Source organism: Sinocyclocheilus grahami, unplaced genomic scaffold (assembly GCF_001515645.1).
Source record: "Sinocyclocheilus grahami isolate Dianchi unplaced genomic scaffold, SAMN03320097.WGS_v1.1 scaffold98.1, whole genome shotgun sequence".
Lineage (NCBI taxonomy): Eukaryota > Metazoa > Chordata > Actinopteri > Cypriniformes > Cyprinidae > Sinocyclocheilus > Sinocyclocheilus grahami.
The window spans coordinates 591,941-619,933 of record NW_015505277.1 but is presented as its reverse complement, the minus strand read 5'-3'; the positions used below and the strand labels follow the sequence as shown (position 1 = coordinate 619,933).

Below are 27,993 nucleotides of genomic sequence, written 5' to 3'. Positions count from 1 at the left end.
AAACACACGAGTTACAAAAACAGTCGGTTATGTCTGTGAAGGTAAACAGCTGGGAAATAAATTGCATGTTTATTTTAGATCTGTGTGGTAGCAGCAATATACAGTAAATAAATCAATAAATGCACTGCTCTCTTGTCTCCTCTGAGGCTGGGACTCTAAATAGTGTTCTGTGCTCGTCTGTGCAGCCAAAGACAGAACAGTTAGTATGTTTTGCTCAAACTTTCACCATGGCATTAGAGCTGGTACACCGTTGTCGCTTGTGAAATCAAAATGACGGTGCCGGGGCTGGAAACTTACAGATTAAGGGGGGGGTAATATTATAATGAGATACATTTGCAGCGTCACTAGGGGAGCGAAATCAGACGCACTCCTTGAAAAAGATGCTTGCAGAAAAAGGCTTACCAAATCAAAGTTATTGGGTTAATCTATTTCACGTTTCCTTGGTTGGTAGATGCACCGGGGACCTGATTATAGCACTGGAAAAGTCCGATTTTCATCGTCACCTTTAAACTTATGATGATGCATCCTTGATAACGCCTTAATGGTTGACAAAGATGATGACAACAACAAAAACTGCAGTGGCAGACATCAGATTAAATTATTTTTAAAACGTTTAGCCTGATTAAAGAATGTTTACATTGTATCACTCAATAAAACTATAAGGGGCATTCACTGACGGTGATTTGAAAGGAAGACTTCCAGAAGTCATTCATTTGTGATGAGGGTTGACAACTTGAGTAACTATGAGTGTCAGACTATAGAGGGTGTTGAGTGACTGTGGTTTCGCCCACTGTGGTTGAGTGACTGTGGTTCCGAGTTTAGCTCCAACTCCAATAAAACACACCTGAACCAGCTAATCAAGGTGTGCAGGATCGCTAAAAACTTCCAGACACGTGTGTTGGGGCTGAACTCTGGCAGGATGCTGGAGAAGGTCTCCAGGAGCTGGACTGGACATTTCAGTCCGAGTTCTTGGTAAAACCCACCACTGTGACTTCATTGTGTCAATGACCGAAAGGGAAATACCAAGGAATAAGGAATCTGGATAAACATAGTTTTATCTTTTCCATTTCTCATGTCAATATGGTTTCACAGTCCTCAAAAATGTCTGCAGATGCTTGTAGCATTTATCAAAACACGGGGTCTCTCTGTGGTGCTGTTCCGGATTTGTTTTTAAGTCCTGCTTATGCAATCAGGACCAAAGCCAGATGAAGGTTGGAACAGGCCATTAAACCCTCCACACCTCCATCCCAGCAGCCTTCCAGCTGCAGAAAATACTTCACCGTGAGCTCTACTTTCTCACAAGACACCACAGATTATAGTTGCAGACTACTGATGGATATATATATATATTTGAAAGCTGTCATTTGACATCCTGCACATTCAAATGTCTGTATGTTTGCAAGTTTATTCTTGACTGAGACAAAGACTCATAAACGTGTTCACTGGATTTGATGTAACAAATATGTTCTGTTTTGTTACTTTTCTTATGAAATAGCACTGGCATTGTGTAATAAAAACAAGAGGCATTTAGAATGCAGTGAATGTCTATAATGAGGGTAAGATGGAGAAAAAAGTAAAACACTGTACTGTAATGTACAGATTAATGTTATGGATTGCTGTCTAAATCGATTGCAGGTGCATTTAGAGACAAAATTGTCTTGTTTAAAGGCGTTTAAAAAATCATAGAGCTTAGAGTTTAGGAATTAGACCATTGTAAAACACTGAAGATGTTTAATGGACCTGGGCCGGATGGTGCCTACAGCCCTTGTGGTCTTCATCTGAGCCATTACTTTGGTGACATGCCAGATAGGCTGTCAGATAATAGTCCTATGAAGACCGTACCAATGCAAGCTCGGAAAAATCTAACCGAACCACCGACTCTGGGCGGGTCACATGGTGTGAGGCCATTAAGGTCGGAGAAGATCCCCACCTCTCAAGATGGGTTTGTCCAATGAGAAAGGCCGGTATCCCAAGGGGGAGTTTTGAGATACTGGGGAGTTTTTATGACCCTTTATGTGAGGGCATGGTAATTTGCAAATGGAACTTGAATCGAAATTACTAAATTTTCAAAGATTTTCAGGACACTAATATATTGCCTATGTACCAACATATAATATACACGCTCGTTTAGATCATCAGAAGGCGATTTCATAGATACTAAACATGGTAGGATTACATATAGGCAAGATGACAGGAATGGGTTCCATCATAAGCATGCATATACTAGTCAAAAAATATCAAAGACAACATACACAATGACCTGAAGGATATGTGTGTTCATTCAAAGAAAGGTTTTCCTATGAATTAATTAGTAGAAAAGTCCATTTCTACTGTGCATTGTGCCTCTTGCTATGGAATATGCAGTGATTTTCCCTGCTTCGCATTCCTTTAGGCAATAAACCCAGTGATGTCAGCGTTGGTTGCCATGGAACCAGAGGCCTGTTCTGCCTATTGGGCTATTGACGCGGGGGTGATCTCATTCGAAAGCGTGGCTCTAGACATACACTCGATTCACGTTGGAGAGGGTTCCTCGAGCTGAAGGGATCCCCCGAATTTGGTCGGGATTTGCCCGCGCCATTACGGAGATATAGCCATTCAAAGTTCCAATGGTTTTCCATAGACTTAAGCTTTAAAGCGTTTCATCTAGGTCACCAGTAGCAAACAATAGAGCGCGCTCTGCTGGCTGCTGGCCAAACTAAGTAATTACACCATTTTAAGCATTTTATCTGCGTTATATGTTCTGTAAAAAAAAAGTTCATATTGGCGGCATAATCGCCGATACCGATATATCGGCGACAGGCTCATATCGACCGATAATATCGGCAAAACTATATATCGGTCGGGCTCTAATGATAACAGTTAAATATCATTCCTCATTGACCTAAAGAGTCCATTACGTCAACACTTAAAGTGGTCTGAGTGAAAAACAGACCTGTTTGAGGCAAACTCTCCCTTTCTTGACAGCGCTCAGGCATGGTCTCAGTGGAGGGTGAAGTCATATGGAGAAGAGGGCCGGGCCTAGAGAAATATGTTCACTATTAGAGTTTAGGGTCTCCTCCTCCCTCCGCTGTCCCACCTAAACCTAAAGCAGCTGGGCCGCCTCGTGACCCACATGATTAAAAGCAGTTGGGGCCCTTAGTGAGATATGCCGAGTGGAATGTAGCGACTGGATATGTGTGTGTGTACTCTAAGCTTAAAGTGATCCGTCAGGAAAAGTTTCGCTACACAAGAGGACGTACATTCCCACACCTGCATCACACCTGATGCCTGCCATTACTTCAGTTTCTGTAATTCCCCTTATAAACAGACCAGGATGAAAAACTGAACATAACAGCACAGGTGGAGGAACAATAAGTAAGCAAATATTTTAAGGGAGCTCAAAAGTCATGAGACCACCAGGTTGATTTTAGGAAACACTCTTCACACAGTTCCGACCACATTAGAGGAACAGGAAATGAAGGACAAAAAAGCTGTGTGAATGAGAGAGAATACAAGTGGTTCATGTACACACACACACACACACACACACACACAGACCAAACCACACAACTTTTACTCACTCCCTGATGACCCAATACGTCCAATAACCGCTTTTAAACCACTAATTCAGGAAAGAAGTCAGGGAGGGATGTGCAGTCATATACCTGTGAGGGGAAGCAATCCGTCTATTATATGGGAGTCGCCAAGATACATCACATATTAACTAATTAGTAATATCTCAGGGTCGTGGGTTAGAGCCCCACGTTGGGCGTACCTTTTGGCTCTCTCGCCCTTCCCAATGGATCTCAGTCTCCAATGAGTCTCTTTATTTTTTATGGGAAGTCGTGGCCTAATGGTTAGAGAGTCGAACTCTAAGTCTCGTACCGGCAGGGATTGTAGGTGGGGGGAGTGAATGTACAGCGCTCTCTCCCACCTTCAATACCACGACTGAGGTGCCCTAGAGCAAGGCACCGAACCCCGGCACCTGCTCCCCGGGTGCCGCAGCAAAAAAATGGCTGCCCACTGCTCCGGGTGTGTGTTCACGGTGTGTGTGTGCAGGATAAATGCAGAGCACTAATTCCGAGTATGGGTCACCATACTTGGCCACATGTCACTTCACTTCAGTAACGTTTGCCAAAGGAAGCGTCACTATTACTATTGCTTCAACAAACCCTCTGATCCTAAAGTCCAAAATATACTTCCGTCTTTATACACTGGAGTATGTATACAGTGTGCATTAAGTAAATGTATCATCATCAGCATAGTATGCATACTGTATGTGCGCAGATAGATTTTTCTAACAGTGTGTTCTCTGCACATCACACATGCACTGTGAATCTTTTTTGCACTAATTAGTTTGTCCACGAGGTGGCAACACTGACCCCGCTCATTGTTTCACAGTCAAAAAAAGAAACAAACTCGACTGTACTCAACAAAATTATAAACGCAACACTTTTGTTTTGGCCCCCATTTTTCATGAGCTGAACTCAAAGATCTAAGACTTTTTCTATGTACACAAAAGGCCTATTTCTCTCAAATATTGTTCACAAATCTGTGTTAGTGAGCACTTCTCCTTTGCTGAGATAATCCATCCACCTCACAGGTGTGGCATATCAAGATGCTGATTAGACAGCATGATTATTGTATAGGTGTGCCTTAGGCTGGCCACAATAAAATGCCACTCTAAAATGCACCACAATGCAGGGTTAACACCACAAAAGAAGACTAACCCTGCTTCAGAATAGGGTCTCCTATAACCCCAGGTAACCCAACGTTAAATGCAGTGTAAAAACCCCAAACAATAAATTGAAACAATGAACAAAAAAAAATTATACAAACCTATAGCTATGCTTAAAAATAAATAGAATGGTCAAGTAAAAAATATCAGAAGACAAAGGCAAACTACAAAGAGCCCCATCACAAAAAAAAAAAAAAAAAAACATGGCCTACAGCAAAACCAATTAAACAAATTAATTAACCCAGAAAAAGCCAGTTACAGTGTAAGATCAGCAGGGTTAGAAGCAACTAACACACAAGTAGCAATTTACTGAAGCACAGCAGGCAGGGGTGGGATACTGCAGGCCCAAGGCAGCCAAATAACACAACAGGACATGCAGTATGACAGCTGACCTGCCTGCCCAGATTATGTCATATTACTCCCAGCACAACAGCGACCGTTATAAGGGACAGGTTCAGACGTGTCAGTACTGGCATTAGTGTAGACGCCATTATGCCGCAAGGCATTATGGGACAGTCAAGTGGTTTATTCTGTGTAAATAGATGCCACAGCATTTTTTGCCCTCCTGCACAGTCAAGTCAGTACACACACACACACACACACACACACACACAGAAACGTTTGGCAGCGGGCTCAGAAACTTTGACTGTAGCTACATTCTGAGCTCCGCGGGTCTCTCAGCCGATGACCACACCCCAGCCCAGCTGGACCCAATAAAGACGCTATTATACACTCCCACATTCAATCTGTCTATCGTTATATGGTTATCTCTCTCAGATAATACTTTCTTCCTCAATCAACTTTCATTTCTGTCTCTATCTCGCGCTATTACATTGTTTCACTGGGCTGTTCTTTGTATCTGTGTGTGTGTGTGTTAGGGAGGGTCAAACGGCTCACAGACAGGAAATACTCCAGCTCTGAGAACTCATCTCTGGCATGCATGTGCTCTCTCAAATGAAAGAAGCACAGATCACTCACTAACACATGGATGAGGCCTGCTAACCGCACTCAAAACCAAAAACACGCTGTCAACCCATCTTATATCAATACGAGATCACCAAGCAATTGACATATTTTCAATGAGCCATAAAGTCTGTTTTTGAAATAAAACCAGCTTCATATCTTCCATGTTGCACGCTTTTGATGAGTTGAACAAACTTCAGTGCTCAGCACATGTTACATTAACAGCAGCTTTATTGCAGAGAGACTCACTGGGAGCAAAACAGACACCCAATCAAAGCAAAAACATGCCATTTATAAAACATAATCAGGCTTGTCAGCTTTACCAGATTTTTTCTCTTACAGAAAGTACCATGGCATTACCATAAGAATATGCTTTTGAAAACCATGGTAATAAGGTGTCTCTGAACTTTATAATGACGATAATATAATAATACCAACTCTTTAAACAGCCTTCAGAAACCGAAGGAAGAGATGGACCACTAAGAAAAAAATTAATAGCGGAAATGTCAACACTTAACAGTGCGACAGCTAAAAAAAAAAAGCCTTTTGGCTAAAAAAAAAAGAAAAGAATTTAAGCTAAGAAAGCTATATACACAAACACACACACACACACACATATATATACATATACATATATATATATATATATGTATATATATATATAACAGTTTCATTTTACTTTGTAGTAATATTTCACAAATTAACATTATTTTTACTTTAAATCTGATTTAAAAAAATATATATTTTGTCAGTGTATTTAATCGAAATGACACATATGGCTGCAGTATAGCCTATGCTGTGTGTTCTGTTGTGTGGTTTCCCTCCATTGCAGGTGGAGTGGGTGGAGTTACAGTGATACATCCCTGATGCTCTGATTCTCTGCCCTTCATTCTGCATGTTACATTACCACACACTGTTGCCATGGTAACCGCCTCCTCTTTGACCTATGGTTGTGATGTGTACGTTAAGAGAGAGTGATTTGGTATAAATGCATGTGCGTGAGATTTGTGCTTCATAAATGGGTGGGGGTGGGGTTTGAGGAACACAGTCATAAAACAACCCCTCCCACCCTGAACCTGCCCCTCTGATGACTCCTCTAGCTCCGCCTCCTCCTGCCTGCATTGCACCAAAAGACCTGTGTCATTTCACAGAAGACGTCTCACATACTCGCTCTCTCCTGTTTCACATTCAGAGCATGTTAAACCCCGGATAACAGCACACAGTAAAGGAACACACACCCCAGAGGAACAGAAAACAAGTGCATTTCCAGAATTAATGTCACTCATGTTTTAATTAGAAAACACTGATTCATTTTGACTCAGTCATTTACCTAGTGTTGTTTTTACATGGTTTGCACGATTATATCAACTGGACATGTACCAATGGAATTCTTTGAAGTATGCATGGTGAAGTATGTGTAAATCTGTAATAAATATGGAAATCATTAAGCACCATGGTGTATATCAAAATATCATTGTATCTAGGGTTGTGTATCACCAGTTCCTCATGATACGATATGCATTATAATGTATGTATATTGTGATGCATCACAGTTTCATTACTATATAAAGCTTGTTGCAATATTTGATTTTATAGTATAGCCCAAGTGACATTGCCAACTGAAGCCATCACTGTACCATGGTATTTTCCACTGTACCAACTTTTTATAAGTGCAGTGTTTTAGGATGTATTTTTGGAGGCAGCAGTTCCATGTCATGATAGTACTGGCACAACATATGGACAAAGTATTTGTGCTGCATTAACACATATTGATTTTCACTGCATATGGTAATGTACTGTGCTGTATAGTGTCAATATGAGTAAAAGCATCAGGACTAACTTACTGTACAGACACTTCTATACAGAAAACATGATTCACATGTTGCCCAGTTCATGTATTGTTGGTTACAGTAGGCACTCCAACTGCAACAAGTCTTTCTACTTGTAACAGATCGTTTTTAAAGTCTTAAATATGCCAAATTTTAGCCAATACATCGGTTAGATACTACTCATTCGCATAAAGTTAAACTCAACTGCTCAACTTTGTTTTGCTAACAGTGAATGTAGCTTACAGTGGTGTGAAAAAGTGCTGGCCCCCTTCCTGTTTTTTTATTTTTTTGCATATTTGTCACACTTAAAAGATTCAGATCATCAAACAAATTTTAATATTACACAAAGATAATGCAAGTAAATACAAAACGCAGTTTTTAAATGATTATTTATTTTATTAAGGGAAAAAAGCTGTCCAAACCTGCCTGGCCCTACGTGAAACAGTAAGTGCCCCCTAAATCTAATAACTGGTTGTGCCACGCTTTGCATTAACAACTGCAATCAAGTGTTTGCGATAATTGGCACTGAGTCTTTCACATCGCTGTGGAAGAATTTTGGCCCACTCTTCTTTGCAGAATTGTTTTAATTCAGCCACATTGGAGGGTATTCGAACATGAATGGACTGTTTAAGCATCTTCCAGTGACTAACCCTTCTTTGGAAATGCTCATGGGTAGCATGAAAATGTATAGTTAGATAAGCACCAATGCCAATTATATTAGTCTGATATTGCACTCATAAAATGCACCAATACCAAACTGATACTGGGCAGCATGAGCCAATTCACTGCAAAAAAAGTCATACAAAATATATTGAAGGCATGCAACCTCACAGCAGAAGGTACAAAGTACACTAGGCCTCATTCATGTTTCAATTTCTGTGTAAATTATGCGTAAAACCATTCTTTCTTAACTGTCATATTTTATTGAATTCATCAATTTACATAAAATAGTCTTCAATTATACTAACATCATTATGTATGCTTAATTTCACTAATAAAACTGAAACAACATTTACATAAGCGAGTCAAAAGCATACTGATGACAAGCAAATATTATATTATCATGTAAAATTATTGTAAAAATTTGATCAAATTCATTTATACATTACTAAAAAGAAAAAATACCAAGGAGGATTGAACATGGGAACTGAACAGAATCATTCCTTTTGAACCAGTATATAAATTACCAATCTAAATTAACAATCTGATTGAATTGATTCATTAAAATGAAGGAATGCTCATTTTAATGTTGTCATTGTCATGTTACTTACATAGGAGTCAGTTGTGTCGCTTCACTGCCCTTCACAAATCTCTCCAATGGCCTCATGGGATAGCAAAGTGTCATCAGAGATGTGCTCTTCAGAAACTCGTCAGAAGTAGTAGGTCATCAGGGTACTTCTGTCTACTGTTTTATGAATACTATTAATTTGGACATACTACTCATTTCATGAACTGTTTTACTATATAGTCGGGAAGTAGGCATATTCAGATGCAGGATAGCTAAGTGTGTTTGATTATTACCTCAGTCCACTCTGCTAAAAAGCTGAGTGCAATACAGTATTAGGGCTGCAACAACTAATCGATTCAATCGGTTATTATCGATTATGAAAATCATCGACAACGATTCCGATTAGTCGGGTCTGCCCACAGTGCACGTCCAACTTCAGCCGGTCGCGTCAAATTACAGCACTGAATTACATATTTTTATGGACAAAATGCATCTAAAAATAGTAGAGGAAACAGAATGAGATACTGCGGGAGAGTTACGTGATCCAAGCTGCCCAAAACATGAGAATTCTTTATTTTAAGCTTTAAGCTAATGCATTAGCGTAATGGCTTGCCCTGGCTCTTTGGCAGATGATGCGAATGCGTCCTCAGCGCAAAAACGTTCAGTTTTTTGTCAATAAAAAAATATTTTTTTAAACCGATTAATTGAAAAAATAATCGACCAACTAATCGATTATCAAAATAATCGTTAGTTGCAGCCCTATACAGTATTATAAAAACAGCAATGTACAGTCTACAGTCACACTACTGAGAAATGCAGTTAAGTTAGTAGCATTGCTATTCTTAGTTAGTTACTACCTAGTACCGCATGCAATGTGCATCAGACAGTCTGTGAATGGGCGAGAAGCCAGAAGCAAGACTGATCTCAAAAGTACAGAGGGTGAAGCCCACAGGCAGTATCATTAGTACAGACATACAGCCCAAGTGAAAGTAAACCAGCTCAGTCTGGAGTCTCTCGCTAATGCTTTAATTCCCTTCAGATCCTCTTCACATGCTCTATACATTTCTCCAGGGTGTATTGTCTGGGCGGGTGTGATGCGAGTGTGAGCTGGGGCCGCAGTCACACAAAGAGCCGGAGCTCCTCACCCTCAGCGGAGCAGGTGGGCCAATTAGGGTCCCCTGGGCCTCCACAGATGCTCCCAAAGACCAATATAATTGGGATCTTCTCTGCTGGGCCGCTATGAATTATTAATACGCTTTATGAGGGATACGATCGGTCGTCGTAATGATGAGACTAGCAGACATGCTCATTTAACCACAATGAACTAAGTTAAGACAAAAACAACCCAACGGGACACTCTTCTAACAGATTTTGGCCCTTCTGGAAGGTTAAGGATTTACCCAGCGTGGGACGGTCACTTTTTCCACCAGATGACCAGGTGCTGGAGTGTGAATACTGAATATCATACCACAGGCTTTAGCACAAAGACTGTGTTCACGGCTCCAAACAGAGGCCCGTCAGTCCTGCATGCTTACAAACCGTTTCAGCAGAGCTAAAATTAAATTAGTTCAAGGGGCAAAGTAAGAAGGCACTGCTGAGTTAGAGTCGACACAGCACGGCCCACGTCTCAGATCACACAGAAAGACAGAGTTGGACAATGATTACAGTCTCTCACTTGTCTGTCTATGAGTTGCGTGTCAAATGAACTTTGAAAAGAAGCCAGAGATATATGCACACACACACATACACATACAAGAAAGCTGCACCAGCTGTGTGCTAGGGTTTTGCGTTTTACTAGTGCCAAAGAAGGGACTGAAGTATAAAATGTGTACAATACCAACCATTTATTTGATATGTCAGTAATGAATGATAATGTGCTGCTTTTTAGGAGTGTAAAAAGCATTGTTATCGATTATAAGCAACTTACAGCAGACTAGTGTTGTCCTTCGGTACCAAGTCGGTACAAAAAAAATTAACAACCGTTACGGTACCAGGTTTTTTTAAGTACCGGTGTACCAAGTACCCGGTCAACCCGGTTCTTGATGCACTATCCGAAAGGTGCGCAGATGCGCTCTCTTCATAAAAGCACAGAGACGTGGCGACATCAAAATGAGGAAACACACCAAACATACACTGTCAGAATAAAAAGGTTGCATTTTATGCATGTAACAGCCATTCACTGGCAGTCCCTAGTGGCAGTACAGCACTAAATCAAAAGTTCAAATGTTACAAATAAGTTAGAATATTAATGTTGTAATACTGGTAGCACTAATATAAAAATGTGATGATATATGTTTGAAATACGTTGATGGTTGTATTTTTTTGTATTTGATCTCAGTATTCCTATCAATGCTGTATAAGGGTTTTATATGCATAATAGTAACCCTAGAATGTGATCAAACGATTTAAAATAGCTGGGCTAAAATATATAAAAAATGTTATGACTGCAGAAATATGTTAATTCAGTATACACATTATCCCACCAGTTACAATTGTGACTGAGCATAAAATAAATTTTTTCACACACTTTTCCAAAAAAAAACAAACAAAATAAAATTATTATTTCAAAGGGTTACTAATGATGCATCATTTGGATATTTTCATGTCTGGGAAAAATGTGGGATTAAACAGGTTAAAATGCGTTTTAAACAAAGTTAAGTGGTTTTCATTATCCATTTTACTCTTAGTAATTTAATAATTTAATACATTTCATAATTTAAAAGTTTAGTGCAGAAGTATCGAATCGGTATCGATATCGACGATACTGCCTTGAAAAATATCGGTATCGTATCAAAAACAAAATAAGGGGTATCGCCCATCCCTACTATAATGCCTGAGCAGCATTTGTGAGCTGAGCACTGCTTTGTGTACAGCGTTACCGGGAAACCTGATCTCTCGCGCTCTACAAGTGCCTCCTACTGGCAGAAAATTAATTTGCATATATGTGCCGCCACAAATAGAGTGCACGTTCTGGGGGAAACACTGCATATTATTCAATATTTTAATTTGAATGCCAATGAACGCTGTTATTAGAGTAGTTAATTGTTAGCATAAGCGCGGCTAATGCTAATATAATGCGCATATGAATGAAGTTTCTTTTAACTATTTAATGCTTTTATAACTTTTATTAGGGTAAAAAAAAAACAGGAGGACATGATGATATTTACTATTTTTACACACCAGAAGCTTTTAAATGAATTGTGAATCTAAAATATGTGTGTTAGAGAATGTACAAATGGTTAACATTGTTTGTGTCATATCAGTCAGAAGTTCTGTGTTTTTTGTTTTAGCTAACTTAGTTGTTATTCTTGGCTGAATAGCTCTAGGTTTTCAAAAGCCCTTTAAAATGAAATATGTACACATTTTGGATTAAATGAAAGTAGTCAAAATTTTTAATTAGCATGTTTTGCTTTGGTACCGATATTGGTACCGAGAACCGTTGATTTTCACTGGTATTGGTACCGAATACTGAAATTTTGGTACCGTGACAACACTACAGCAGAAAAGTGCATGCAAGGACTGTATAAAATGGCACATTTTATATTAAGAAGCTCATACTACTAAGCTATTGTTATATGATATATTATGCAAATATATTATGCATATTTATATTAGTCTTCTAGTTTAATATGCATCAAGTCAGCAATGTTAAAACAGTTTTATGAGGCTTTTTATTTGTTTCCGCAAGTACCCCTTTATCAACATCAAACTATAAATGTGCTCTTTTTAACTCACATTATACAAAATATAATTCAATATTATAAACAAACAAAATACAAGAGTCAGTGAGTAGTGCATGTATTATGCTCTGACTCTCATTAATGAAAAAATTCTAAAGCAGTACGCACTTTATACAGATTGCTGATTTTCTTTTCTTTTTTTAAGTAACTGAAAAATACACTGATAACAGCCATTTTATTGGCAGTCTAAACATTTCAGGGAAAATATCTGATTTCTGAAGGTTTTATATATTTATTTTTTGACATTGAGCCAACCCTACCAAGTGCACATGATAAAAACATTCACCTGAATGGAAAATAAACAGATCAAAAATAAATTGCATTTTGTTTTAAATCTACAAAACACCAGGGATCAGTCACGAGTGCTCTGTGAAATCAGACATCCCTATGTAACCACTTCTGCATTCCCACACTGCAGGAATACACCAAGTTATTCTTGGTATCAGACAAGCATTTCCATGAGATAAAACATAGAGAGGGCTGCCAGGGTCAGAAAAAGAAACTATGAATTTCTGCAGAACAATGCGACTCTTTGGCGGGAGATACTGTGCATTTTAAAAAGACATGCACGCTAAAATGTATTTCATGCACACTGAAGTAGAGATGGAGAAAAGCTGCACAGACCTGACTGTTAAACGCACAGTAAAGGTCACATATCCGACTCCATTTGTGGCTGGCCATGCAGTCCAGAACTCTTAGATGAGCCATGTCATTAGTCCTGACTCAGACAGTACCCCTGCGCCCACCTGTGCCCCAAGATCTTTTATCACCGGGCTCTCCGGTTGATCCCTTGGAGCCTGCTCCTGGCACAAAGGTGATGGGGGGCGTGAGGAAGTGAGAGCGTCGCATCTTAGCCCATCTGTGTGCCCAGCAGGCACTCCATCAGCTAACCGCATCCTTTCCACAGCTCATTAGTGCTGGCTTAATAATGCATATGAACACCAAAACACAAGAAATCCACCAAGACGCCCGCAACTCCAAAGAGAGATCTCCAAATAAGAGAAAGGTGATGACACCAGGTAGAAGGCTTGTTTCCCCTCTGGTGCTTAGTATTTAAGAGTAATCAGTCTCTCCCTCTTCGCTCTACGACTCGATCACTCCATCTGTTCGTCTCTTGCAGTGCTGAGTCAGGTAGCACTGCTGCAGCAGGCTTAACCCCTGGATGGGAGAGACGGGACTGCAAAAGACAAATCACATCCTGGGGAACTAAATACCCTACTGCAAAGAAACACTGCAATCCTCTCACGCATTGCAGAAACAGATGAATGGGGTTGAAACAAAACAGGAGATTTGCGTCATAGAACATGTCACGGGATTACGGCAAGTGTGTGAAGATGCTTTCAGGATGGAGTGGGCTGAACTGCGTACAACATGTGCGACTCAGTGCAATTTTAATATTGGTGTTTACGAATGTTTGCTAAAGCAAGCATCACTATAATTAATACCCATACAGCACTTGGGGTTAGGGATTAGAACATATGCCATAAGAAAAAAAAACTTTTAGATTTAGAAGGAGAGATCCAATTATTTTCTTGTGGGGAATTGGGTCGGTAAATAACCACAGAGCAACCACACACAAAAAAAACCCCCATTGCAACCACCTAGCAATTTTGTGGCAAACACTCTAATAGACAGAATACTCTAGCAATGCACTGACAACCAATCAGGACAACCTAGCACAGCTCCTGGATGGCCAATGTCCTGGAGAGTTTAGCTCCAACTTGCCCCAACCAACTTGTCCGAAATCTCTAGTAAGCAGGTATGTAGTAGGGTTGTGACGGTGAGGAAATTTTCCCATCGGTTAATCGACGTGTGACAACACCGGTAATACCGGTATCACCGTGGGCGTTCCCTCTTTTCCTCGCTTTCCTTCACTTTTAAATAGCTTGTAAAAGCAGTGCGTGCATTTTACTTTCACTTTGAAATGGCGGCGTAAAGCAATTGTTCGTTTTTAGTTCGTTTGAATTTTCCCTCTTTTCCTCACTTTCCTTCGCTTTTAAATACCTTAAAAGTGCCGTGCGCATTTTACTTTCACTTTCGAATTAGCAGCAGGTCGGTGTCAATTGCTTGAATGCAACAACAAAATACAACGTCAAACTCACTTTAGCCTATATATAAAACATAGAACTTTTATTAACAAAACAAATACACCATGCTATAGGGCAGGCTATGCCTAATATAAAATAGCAAATAACTTACATAAAGTTTAAATAGGTAGCCTATACAAAACTGGAAATAGGCTAAGTAAATATGTATAATATATAACCAAATAAATAAGAAACGTAGAACGTTTATTAGCAAAACGAGTAAGAAAGCTTGGAGGCACGGCATACACCTTGATGTAAAAAAATATGAATAAATGACACAAAGTTTAAATAAAGTAAAAATCAGCAAACAATGTGGAACCAATTAAATAAGAAACTAATGTTTAAAAAAACTTCCAAAATCACCTAAAACTAAATCATACGCGATTGTCTTGTCTGTCTCACCCCACTCTTCTTATCAGTCAGCTCGACTCACTCTCCTCACTGGATAAATGATATCTGATCTGTGATGCGACTGTCGTTTGGCACGCTGCATTGAGCAGCCACGTTCAGTTTTTAATTGTAGTGTCTGTTCTTTTACTGAACTAAATGATTTTTATTACTATAAAAAACGACAGTGGGGGTTGGTGCCACGATGGGCAAGTGACGTAACTGGTGTAACGGCTTAACACCAGTATCACCGTCAGCACCGTCTACTGTGGCAAGCCTAGTATGTAGGGCTGTGCAAAATATCGAATGCGATTTTCATGTGTATTAAATGCTCTGTGTATTAAATGCCGCTCCATCTGAAAGCACGTGCTGGAGATTTACTACTAATCACAGAACCGGCTTTACTGACGAGATGAGCATGAAAATCGCATTCGATTTTTTGTACAGCCCTACAGGTATGTTTAATTGAGTATGATTAATTGAGCATGATTGGACACCCTTGCCTTTAGCACATGCACCTTTGCATCGTGGAAGGAAGTATTACATAGGCAAAGACAACTCACATTTTTCTTATAATGTATACATCTACAGTAGTTACTTTATCTTGTATGAATCTTGAGGATGTTGCTTCTTAGGAACACATGGTTGCAAAACGCTATGATGAAGGGGCATCTACACATCTGACAGATATGCAATGATACTGTAAACATTATATCTGTTATAGCCGAAGTACTAGTATAGCAAAGCAGTCCCAAGGTGAATCTGGCTGGATTTTGCAGATCTTGGCTCAGAAATGCACCGACCACAAAAGGAATCCAACTGTCAGCAGATTGGTTCCACACATGCAATTTTAATAACATCCAAATGCCAACTGTCAATCAGACAGAGAGAGTTGGCAGCCAGAACCACATCAGAGTCTGAAGCTAAATGAAGAGTGCTGATTAGATGCTGTTTAGAAGGACAGGTTCAGTAGACAGGCACTACCATGGAGAGGGCTTTTTTTTCTCAGAGAAGCTTTGGGATACTAGGTCAAACCTGAGCGAGTTAAACAAGAGCAATGCACCAGAGGCCGACAACTGTGTTCGGTTATTCTTGGCTCTGCATAAAATTTATGCTGGATTGCAATAAAAGGCTGCAGCAACATGAAATTCAAAGCGTAGATGGGGAAGATTACATGAAGATGTGGAGCAGATTGATGAAGCCACACATGAAGGATCTCAGGGCAGGTCAGGGCTATATACACACTCGTGTTGTGCAGGTCAGTTGGGCCAAACTCCCAATGTGCAGACTTGGAACACCAGGGCCTCATCCGTAGTGCTGTATAAACACATGCTGGAGAAACACATCGTTCTAGCACACTCAAAAACCTCCATCCCTTGGGTACAGTGTTTCCTCTAGGCACTGCGAGAACCAGCACAAACATTGAAACATACCCCAAAGTGTTGCAACCTTCTTGGAGGTGATATAACAGGCAGATGAACAATCAAGTAACTAAACACAGTCAATTCCAATCTCATTGTATTGCAAATCATTGCCAGATCCCTAAAAAGACCAATAGATCGACCCTCGCAGTTCTTTCATTAATGAACTGCGAATCTCCCCCTTTACAGTGAATGGATAAGTCCAAGGTCCACAACCTCATATTCTGACCCATTCCAACCAGCCCAGGGGCCAATCAGATGAAATCAATACCGGTAGTGAAGCTCTCGCTCTGTCACTGCGCACATCAAAAGAACAAATCAATGATGGGCTGCTAAATCTCTAGATAAAAAAAAAACACACATGATGTGTGGGTGGGCCATTCAGGCACTGACTGGTGCGACACAAACTTATCACATGACTCTTGAGTTCAGATGGAAAACAATTCAGCTTATGAGATACAGCTATTAATGTGTCCTGAGAAGACATAAAAACTGAGAGCCTATAAACACTATGCCACTGGAGTCATTACTTTGGGAAATTCTGGTTATCTGCAGTAAGTGATTGTGACACATTTCTTGATCAACATATTTTGTTGGTACTGGCTGTCAAACAACCAGTTCTAATCTTAACCCCCAAGACTTTTGTTCATATGTTTGGTTTACTTTTTAGCGTATTTTCTCCAAAACCAGCCACTTAGAAGATCAGGCAAACTTCAGCAAATCTACTGCCCAATCTGCCCAATCAAATTTTAGTCCAGCCCAGAATCTTTATACACAATTTTTGTTTCCAGGTAGACTGCTTCAACTGACTCGCAGATATTGTGCAGAAACCAGCCAATCAGATTGGAACCAGCATTTTCAACTAGCTGTTGCCCTTTTGGAAGCATATGCCCCCAACACTATGTGAACAGACTGCAGGCATGTATTCTGAATTCAAGGCTACTGCCAAAGCATTAGTATCCCCTAAAATTAGTTCAAGCCTGACCCCAGCCCTAATTCAAACCCTTCCACTATCCCTAAAATTTAAATAGTTGATTATAATCTTGCTCCAACAACATATACTTCTTGGCAAAATCACAGTCCAAGTTCATTAAACCAACAGAAAAGACTGAGATTTCCTACTTCAAATCTGAAAGTGTCCATGCAGATGTAGATACAAACACAAAAAACGGAGTCATTGAAATAACAAAATAATCTGGTAATGATTCTGACAAAAACTATGTGTGAAACATGCACAGGCGAACAATTCTAATGTACGGTGACGGCTGTGGTCAGGACATGAATGCTAAAGCTATGCAGAGCATTCAGATGCTATCACGATTAAATTCAGCAGGCCAAATGAAAACTCATGAAAATGAAAGTGACAGAGGAATGTGGCATCCTTTCGCTGACAGGAAGTCTCAATGCAACAGACAGCATTCCATAGATTGTGTGTAGGGAAAAAAAATATTGCTAACAAGATATTGTTATTCATTCATCAGGAGTTGGTTAAGTTACCTACTGAAGAGGAAGAAGAGAGAATTACTGAGTTACAAACGTCGAACCTATTTCTTATGCCGATGCATTGTAAAAATCGAATGTACGCAGTAAACAACACTTTACAGTATATCATAATAATTACTACAGTTATTGTTCCTCTTGTAAAACAATACAAAAAAAAAAAGATCTAAAAAATGTAAATGAGATCTCCTTCAAACAGTATAAAAAGCTGCGTTTATTAATTAATTAATTTAGTTAGTTATTTGATACTTTTAACAATAACTATACTAAATAGTTTGACTTTTTTTGCTAATTGCTTTTAAAAGGGCTGAGCTTAAGATAACATGATCTACTGTAAGAGTCACAGTTTGTGTGACAGTGTGAGCGCGATCCATGTGTTTGACCCACTGCAGATAGAGCAGGTGTTGCTTCTTAGGAACACATGGTTGCAAAACGCTATGATGAAGGGGCATCTACACATCTGACAGATATGCAATGATACTGTAAACATTATATCTGTTATAGCCGAAGTACTAGTATAGCAAAGCAGTCCCAAGGTGAATCTGGCTGGATTTTGCAGATCTTGGCTCAGAAATGCACCGACCACAAAAGGAATCCAACTGTCAGCAGATTGGTTCCACACATGCAATTTTAATAACATCCAAATGCCAACTGTCAATCAGACAGAGAGAGTTGGCAGCCAGAACCACATCAGAGTCTGAAGCTAAATGAAGAGTGCTGATTAGATGCTGTTTAGAAGGACAGGTTCAGTAGACAGGCACTACCATGGAGAGGGCTTTTTTTTCTCAGAGAAGCTTTGGGATACTAGGTCAAACCTGAGCGAGTTAAACAAGAGCAATGCACCAGAGGCCGACAACTGTGTTCGGTTATTCTTGGCTCTGCATAAAATTTATGCTGGATTGCAATAAAAGGCTGCAGCAACATGAAATTCAAAGCGTAGATGGGGAAGATTACATGAAGATGTGGAGCAGATTGATGAAGCCACACATGAAGGATCTCAGGGCAGGTCAGGGCTATATACACACTCGTGTTGTGCAGGTCAGTTGGGCCAAACTCCCAATGTGCAGACTTGGAACACCAGGGCCTCATCCGTAGTGCTGTATAAACACATGCTGGAGAAACACATCGTTCTAGCACACTCAAAAACCTCCATCCCTTGGGTACAGTGTTTCCTCTAGGCACTGCGAGAACCAGCACAAACATTGAAACATACCCCAAAGTGTTGCAACCTTCTTGGAGGTGATATAACAGGCAGATGAACAATCAAGTAACTAAACACAGTCAATTCCAATCTCATTGTATTGCAAATCATTGCCAGATCCCTAAAAAGACCAATAGATCGACCCTCACAGTTCTTTCATTAATGAACTGCGGATTTCCCCCTTTACAGTGAATGAATAAGTCCAGGGTTCACAACCTCATATTCTGACCCATTCCAACCAGCCCAGGGGCCAATCAGATGAAATCAATACCGGTAGTGAAGCTCTCGCTCTGTCACTGCGCACATCAAAAGAACAAATCAATGATGGGCTGCTAAATCTCTAGATAAAAAAAAAACACACATGATGTGTGGGTGGGCCATTCAGGCACTGACTGGTGCGACACAAACTTATCACATGACTCTTGAGTTCAGATGGAAAACAATTCAGCTTATGAGATACAGCTATTAATGTGTCCTGAGAAGACATAAAAACTGAGAGCCTATAAACACTATGCCACTGGAGTCATTACTTTGGGAAATTCTGGTTATCTGCAGTAAGTGATTGTGACACATTTCTTGATCAACATATTTTGTTGGTACTGGCTGTCAAACAACCAGTTCTAATCTTAACCCCCAAGACTTTTGTTCATATGTTTGGTTTACTTTTTAGCGTATTTTCTCCAAAACCAGCCACTTAGAAGATCAGGCAAACTTCAGCAAATCTACTGCCCAATCAAATTTTAGTCCAGCCCAGAATCTTTATACACAATTTTTGTTTCCAGGTAGACTGCTTCAACTGACTCGCAGATATTGTGCAGAAACCAGCCAATCAGATTGGAACCAGCATTTTCAACTAGCTGTTGCCCTTTTGGAAGCATATGCCCCCAACACTATGTGAACAGACTGCAGGCATGCATTCTGAATTCAAGGCTACTGCCAAAGCATTAGTATCCCCTAAAATTAGTTCAAGCCTGACCCCAGCCCTAATTCAAACCCTTCCACTATCCCTAAAATTTAAATAGTTGATTATAATCTTGCTCCAACAACATATACTTCTTGGCAAAATCACAGTCCAAGTTCATTAAACCAACAGAAAAGACTGAGATTTCCTACTTCAAATCTGAAAGTGTCCATGCAGATGTAGATACAAACACAAAAAACGGAGTCATTGAAATAACAAAATAATCTGGTAATGATTCTGACAAAAACTATGTGTGAAACATGCACAGGCGTACAATTCTAATGTACGGTGACGGCTGTGGTCAGGACATGAATGCTAAAGCTATGCAGAGCATTCAGATGCTATCACGATTAAATTCAGCAGGCCAAATGAAAACTCATGAAAATGAAAGTGACAGAGGAATGTGGCATCCTTTCGCTGACAGGAAGTCTCAATGCAACAGACAGCATTCCATAGATTGTGTGTAGGGAAAAAAAATATTGCTAACAAGATATTGTTATTCATTCATCAGGAGTTGGTTAAGTTACCTACTGAAGAGGAAGAAGAGAGAATTACTGAGTTACAAACGTCGAACCTATTTCTTATGCCGATGCATTGTAAAAATCGAATGTACGCAGTAAACAACACTTTACAGTATATCATAATAATTACTACAGTTATTGTTCCTCTTGTAAAACAATACAAAAAAAAAAAGATCTAAAAAATGTAAATGAGATCTCCTTCAAACAGTATAAAAAGCTGCGTTTATTAATTAATTAATTTAGTTAGTTATTTGATACTTTTAACAATAACTATACTAAATAGTTTGACTTTTTTTGCTAATTGCTTTTAAAAGGGCTGAGCTTAAGATAACATGATCTACTGTAAGAGTCACAGTTTGTGTGACAGTGTGAGCGCGATCCATGTGTTTGACCCACTGCAGATAGAGCAGGTGTCAGCATCTTAACACAGATGTGCTCTGGGCATGTGTAATATAGACCAACACTACCTCAATGAACACTATTCCCACTGAGAAACATGCTCACTCTGCCCCTCCACCCAGTGTTAATGAGAAAGAGGGGCGATTTAGACTGGAGTAATTTATACCAGATTATCAGTCTCCTTTCTGACTACAGACTTATACAACAAACGTTCCTCTGGTGGCTGCTTTTTTTCTTTGTCTAGTCATTATGACATAAAAAATATGGAGCAATACTGCAGGAAAGGACCTAATGTTAAACCACTGTGATTTTAACCTACAATGGTTGGGATTCCAGATTAAACGGGTGTTCACAATTTTCCTATTTCCGATGATACACAAAAGAAGCACATATCAAGACACAAGCACTCCAACGGTTTGACTGATAACTGGGAATCGGATAAGTGGCTACGGGGGAACCCTTAAATGAGACACTTCTGATGTTTCCCAAAGAAAGGCTGGAGCTCTGTGAGGTATTTAGAGAGAAATGTCCATCTCTAGAGTGGTTGCATAGCTCAGGAACTGGAACACTTGGTTTACGGAAATCTATTGGATTAGAGACTTCAGATCTTACTGCACTTTCCCTAAATCCCTGCTGAATGAACCAGACTGGACCAGCAAGACATTTCCATGCTGGTCCAGGATGCCGACGTGAAGCCAGTTGACCAATGAAACCTGGCAGAGAAACCAGTATCCAAACCACAATGGCAGAAAAGACAGGCAACTGCTCTGTGCATACTGTGCTCGGTTGTGATTTTGTGGGTGTTTACGGCATAGCATCTAACCCTCTCTCCGTCTGTTTTTCCTGAACAGACAACAGAAATCAATACATATGGAAATAGAATGAGCGGGTGAAGGGCTGAAGTGGCAACTCAAAGCACTGGTCCGAGATGGCACACAGAAACAGCCCGGTCAACATTGGATTATGGTTTGGTCCATTGGATTCAATGATACAATGGTCAGATCTAAAAGGAGAGTTTGTTAAGGGCGTCTCCACAACATCTACAAAAGCATGAACCTCAATCGCTTAATGATTTGAGCAAACGATTCACAGATAAACACTAAAGTCAAGTCTATAATATGATGTACTGTATTACTGAATGAAATGGGATATTGAAAATGAAGAAAATGGAGGGCGGGGATTGGTTTTATTCATTTAGGAATTGACTGCATCATGAAACGCGAGTGATACAGTAAATTCCAGAGCCATGTGGTTGAGGGTATTGGTGACTTTAGCTAAAAAAAATATATGTACTGTATATATTACAGATGGTGCAAGTTATTGCATTGTACAGTGGTTGATTGATATGTAATTTTTTATAATGTTACAATAATGTTGTATTAATTAAATTCAGTTCTTTTGAACTTTCTATTCATCAAAGAATCCTGAAAAAAGTATCACAGTTTCCAGAAAAATATTAGGCAGCACATCTGTTTTCAGCAAGAATAGGAAATGTTTCCTGAACACCAAATTAATATATTACTATGATTTCTGAAGTATCATGTGACACTGAAGACTGGAGTAATGGCTGATGACAACTCAGCTTTGCAATCACAGAATTTAATCTGTGACTTTCTTAAAAAAAGTTGTTTTAAATTGTAATAATATTTCACACTATTACTATTTTGATCAAATAAATGCAAAGACTTACAGACCCTAAACTTTTGAACTGTCAGATTTACTTTTCAACAAGCTTTACAAGAGACACAGAATTCAAAACTCATCTGGGGAACACCAGAGTATATGTGACCCTGGAGCACAAAACCAGTCTTAAGTCGCTGGGATATATTTGTAGCATTAGCCAAATATGCATTGTATGGGTCAAAATTATTGCTTTTTCTTTTATGCCAAAAATAATTAGGACATTAAGTACAGATCATGTTCCATGAAGATATTTTGTAAATGTCCTACTGTAAATATGTCAAAACGTAATTGTTGATTAGTAATATGCATTGCTAAAAACTACATTTGGACAACTTTAAATGCGATTTTCTCAATATTTGGATTTTTTTGCACCCTCAGATTCCAGATTTTCAAATAGTTGTATCTCGGCCAAATATTGTAACAAACCCTGAGATGGTGTATGAATCTCATTCAAAATGTACCCTTATGACTGGTTTTGTTGTCCAGGGTCACATATGTGTGTGAGTGAGGGAGTGGAAGTGTAAAAGCAAAAAGCAGCTGGGCTTTAATTACCCTCCATGGCGCTAGCGTCCTCGCAGGGGGCAGAGAGACCGAGGGAGGGAGACACAAAGAGAGAGAGAGAGACAGACAGGGAGTGACGCCCTCATTAGACATGGAGACCTAGATGGGACAGAATAACGGGCCCACCTGAGGCCACCGAGCACAATAAACCCCTGGGGGCATTTAATAAGTGTCAAGAGAGACCGGAGCAGGTACAGTCCTGCACCTGTCCATGCTCTACAAAGAAGGACTTAAGGAAAGCTCCATGACTGAGGAACTGATGCATATTACTATACATACCCTATATCTTTATGTGTGTCTTGGGTGTGATGTTATTGAAGTAGAACACTGGTTTCACTCATGTTAAACAGGAAGTGGAGGACTCCAGGGTGATAATGATTTAAACAAGCTTCATCACAGGCGTGAACACAATTGGACCCCACAAATAACCATGAGGGACACCAAATGTGTGGATAATGGACCACATCACTCTTTCATGCATATAAACAAAGCAATTACACGCTGTAATGTTTAGGTTTGAGAGTGGCACTATATAGAATGACTAGACAGACATAATGCCACTGCATTTCATTTTCTCCTAGTAGGTTGTCTAGCAAGACCGAATTTTAAAGAAGCATATTGTAGACATGTTGCCAATGGGAAGCTGAAAAGGTATGAAACATAATTTTGCTTCCTTTTAAGACCAAATCCTACTAATTCACAATTAGTTAGAGGAGTTGCTGTCTATGTAGGGTGTCTGAATCAGTCAGTTGTGAGTTTCCATGCAAGATGGTTAGGATGTTGGCACAGAAGAAGGCTGGCTATGTAGGCAGCTCACCAGGTCTTGATACAGAGCTACTGTCTGTATAACACATAAATATTACAAATATTAGTGTACTGAACTATAATAGTAAATCACACTGTTTAAACTGTAATCTTAAAACTATATAGTGTACTGATGGTAGTGCAATGAAGCTTACTGAAGCTCAAACGCTGTTAACTCAAGAAGGCATTATTTAATGGTGTGGATAAAAGCTTTTTTATGAGTCTGCTGGGGACTTTCACGCACCTGCTGAGAACTTCAGTTACTGTTTAACTTTATAACTAGGTAGCACTGGACTGAGACAACCAGAGCCCCAAAACTGTGCAACAGCATCACGATTAGTGATTCTGAGGGAAGTGTTTTTTGTATTTAAAAACATGACACACAAGGCAGTGGAATGAAAAACACAAGGTATAGAAATGCAAATAAATATTTTTAACTTAAGCACCACGAAGTAAGCACAACGGTCAAACGCCTCCATCTACTGTATGCTTATACAAAAACAATAGAAATGCATCACAGTTGAATGCAAGAACACATTCTGTGTGAACATCATTTTAATGTTGTTAAGAGTTTCAGAAGACATTATTCAAATGAGCCTACTGCTTTAAACTTCAGACCTTATCAGCGATGTTTTTTTATCAAACAGCTGAATCCACACAAAATATAACATGCAAAAAAGCACTGTTCTTTTAAAATAATGCACGTTCCTTCAAAACAATGCACTGTTAATTCCAAATAATGCATTGCACTTTTGAAGAAATGCACTGATCCTTCAAAGCAACGTTCTGTTTCTTCACAGTAAACAATTTCTTTCGAGAACTGGCTGCGTTCAAGAAATAAACATAGAATTTAAATACTGAATCCCTCTGGATGCATAATAAGTGATCTGTTGATGTGTTTGCAAACTGTTGTGCCCACCAACCTTCTGTACCCACAGACCCTGAGCCTACTAAGGAGATTACACACACACACACACACACACAAACTGGTATTGCCGTTACTGATAGGTTAATCCAAGCATGCGTTTGCAGCACGGCGTTATGTTCTCAGTGATGATGTAACGCCACATGTCAGAGTGGACACGCAAAATCCAACGCTGCTCTTGTATTCTGAAGAGTGACATTATGCATTGGCAGCCTTACAACATTACTGAGATTAGATAAGTAAGGGCTTTGCTTGCCAAATAAAATAAATAGGCTACTTCATTTAATGATTGCCGTCTCAGTGTAAACAGTCACCGGCTGCTTCTAACAAGATAATACTATGCCATGTGTTCTCCATCTCTAAAATTCTATTTTATTGAAAAAAGGTCTAATTTTCTCACATTACAAGCATTTATTAATACCAGCGGCCTGTAAGTAGTTGCCACAGTAGATAAATATATATATATATATTTCTTTTCTTGTTGAACTTCATTGAAAAAAAGGTTTGAACAGACCAATCAAAATAAAATCAACATGCACAAAAAACAAAAAAAAAGTTCTAATCATCCTGTTGAGTTTATGGACGTCCCGCCTGCACTACAAGAGTCCGACTGAAGCACGTGTCCTGTCATGAGCTGTAGATGGTGCAGGCCTTAATGTCTTTTTAATTGCGCTTCTACATTTCTCTTAAAGCATCGAAATGATTTACCTCAAAAACTGACGACCCGGTTGGATTTTTCTTCTCATCTTGGTGCTTTGATGCAGCCCAATGCGTTGCCATTATTTCATTTCAGAGCACAAAGGCAGAGGTCCTCTGGAGCCCAACATTGAGATGAGAGAAATCAAAGCGATATATTCCCAATAATCTAATCCACACCATCCGATCTCTTCATGCCCGTCCACTGTAAGATCCTGCGACCAAAGAAAGGTTACTGAAGAGGACACAATGTAAGACAGAAATAAAGATAAGTGACACTGTCCCCTGTTAAGACAGGAGATCTACCCCAGTCAATAGTTACCAACAGGCGTCCCAAAATGCCCATTAGTTAGGGTGACCATACGTGCCATTTTCCCAGGACGCGTCCTGGCCAGGATTTCTATATTGCCTAAAATATCTAGGTTTTGGCTTTGTTTGCGTGTGCAGACCGATCGGTGTATGACATCAAAATACCATACAGACAGTTCCTTATGCTTTCAAAATGCTCTCGAGGTATTTTGATGTCATACACCGACGCAAACAAAGCCAAAACCTAGATATTTTAGGCAATATAGAAATCCTGGCCAGGGAAAATGGCACGTATGGTCACCCTACATTAGTAGAGTATGGAGCTGTAGAGCAGAGTTCAACACTTTTTTATTATTATTATTCAGAATAAGTTTGCAAAATGGCATAACAATGAATTTAGAGTAGAGCACGATAGAACAGAGTATGAATGTGTTTACTTTTATTCCCTTAGCAAACACAGTCTTCAAAGCTTTTCCCGTGTTTACTAATAGGTGAAACAAAGATAAATATAGTATAGAATAAGGTCAACTATAGAGTAGAATTTTACAACAAAGTATGAAAATGTACAGTAGAGAATGGCAAACTATAGAGCGTAGTAAAACAGCAGGATAGAAAACAAAACTTAGGTTAGTAAACATACGCAATAGTCGGATATTCAGGCAATATTATTGAGATAATTAAGCAGAATTATTATTTGATCTGCTTAGAACGCCTCAGTGTCTTAGAAGCTTGTCATCTGGCATGCCTACCATTTTTCATTTCGAGTCCAGTTCTCTGCACACCATGTGTTTCTATGGCGCGATCTGTATTTGAGAGACATTTCTAAATCAGTAGAGCTAGTCCCGATTTAACATGAGCTGAAAATCTGCCTTTTGAATACATGCAGGATATTTAATAACAAGGAGTGTTTGCTAGCAGTGTTTGTTACTGTGGGTGGTAAACTATCATAAAACCATCATCTCGATCTGAATATCCTCCGCTCATCAAACCATCATTTTCACTTCCCTGTATGTTTCCTTTATTTCTGACATGGAAACAATATCTAACAATAGTATGACAGAGAGGGTCAGTAAAACACCTACCTGTTCCAGTTATTAGATGACCATGAATCATAATGCATCGTTTCTCTGCCAAACACGCGATTAATATACAAATATCCGACGCGTTACTTTCAATCTATCGACCAGAGATTATTTACAGTATTCCATAGACAAATGAGCAGCTTCATAGTGAAAGAAAACCCCACAGAATCTAGCTCATACAGACGCGAAGAATGACTAGCGTTTTGAACGCAGCGCACGTCTCTATCAACGATTTGTGCGAACTGTTTGAGCTCGGTTCCTTCCAGTTGGCGGCGCGACAGATACTAGTGATGTTCGATTCGCGAACGACTCGTTCTTTTGAATCGGTTCTTTATTTTGATTCATTTGAACCGTTCAGAAATAACTTCTCAATTCACTTCACTGTAGAATCTTCACTGTAGATAGGTGGCTCTTACAAAACTTTACTATGGCAACCATAGTCTCCGCCAAAATACTCACAGATGGGTTACTACCAGTGTTGGGGAAAGTTACTTTTAAAAGTAATGCGTTACTCCATAAAAAAAGTAACTAATTACGTTACTTGGTTACTTTTTATGGAAAGCAATGCGTTACGTTACTTTTGCGTTACTTTTTAAATCTGGACAGGGCTTGCTTGTTTGTTTTTAAAATAAAAAAGTTCTATTTTTGGCAAATATAAAAGCCTTTTCACACCAAAAGTGAAATGAATCAGCCTCAGGTTGAAGGGAAAGTACATTTACGTCCGTACAGTAGAATGCAGAAGAAGACATTTCAACACACTTCAGCAATAAACAAAGAAAAACACAAATGTTTGTCTAGAGTAATTTGTGCTTATTAGTACGGTTGAACTGGATCATCGAAGACATTGGTTAATAGATCGGGATTAAATACATAAAGGATATTTGTGTTGTTTAATATTTAATTATTGCAGGTTTGCGTCATATTCTGAGTTGCATTATTTGTGTTCATTTTGAGGAATACTGAATCTGTGTTTTTTGTG

The 27,993-nt window shown here is 39.4% G+C and overlaps 1 protein-coding gene across 3 annotated transcripts in view; it reads right to left on the bottom strand.

Annotated features, from left to right (window-relative positions):
* The window catches only part of LOC107588019 (rho GTPase-activating protein 21-like), a 113,836-nt gene extending 86,582 nt beyond the window's left edge, over positions 1 to 27,254 (bottom strand). For 2 of the 3 annotated variants that reach the window (XM_016275999.1, XM_016276001.1), the window contains exons 1-2: positions 27,015 to 27,254; positions 25,636 to 25,838 (exon numbers count right to left, since the gene is read on the bottom strand). In XM_016275999.1, coding sequence (XP_016131485.1) covers positions 25,636 to 25,707 — 72 coding nt within the window. In that variant the 5' untranslated portion in view covers positions 25,708 to 25,838; positions 27,015 to 27,254. Of the gene's footprint in view, positions 1 to 25,635; positions 25,839 to 26,681; positions 26,750 to 27,014 lie in introns of those variants that run through there. The other variant, XM_016276000.1, reaches the window with a different exon arrangement.
* Between the last annotated feature and the right edge of the window lie 739 nt (positions 27,255 to 27,993).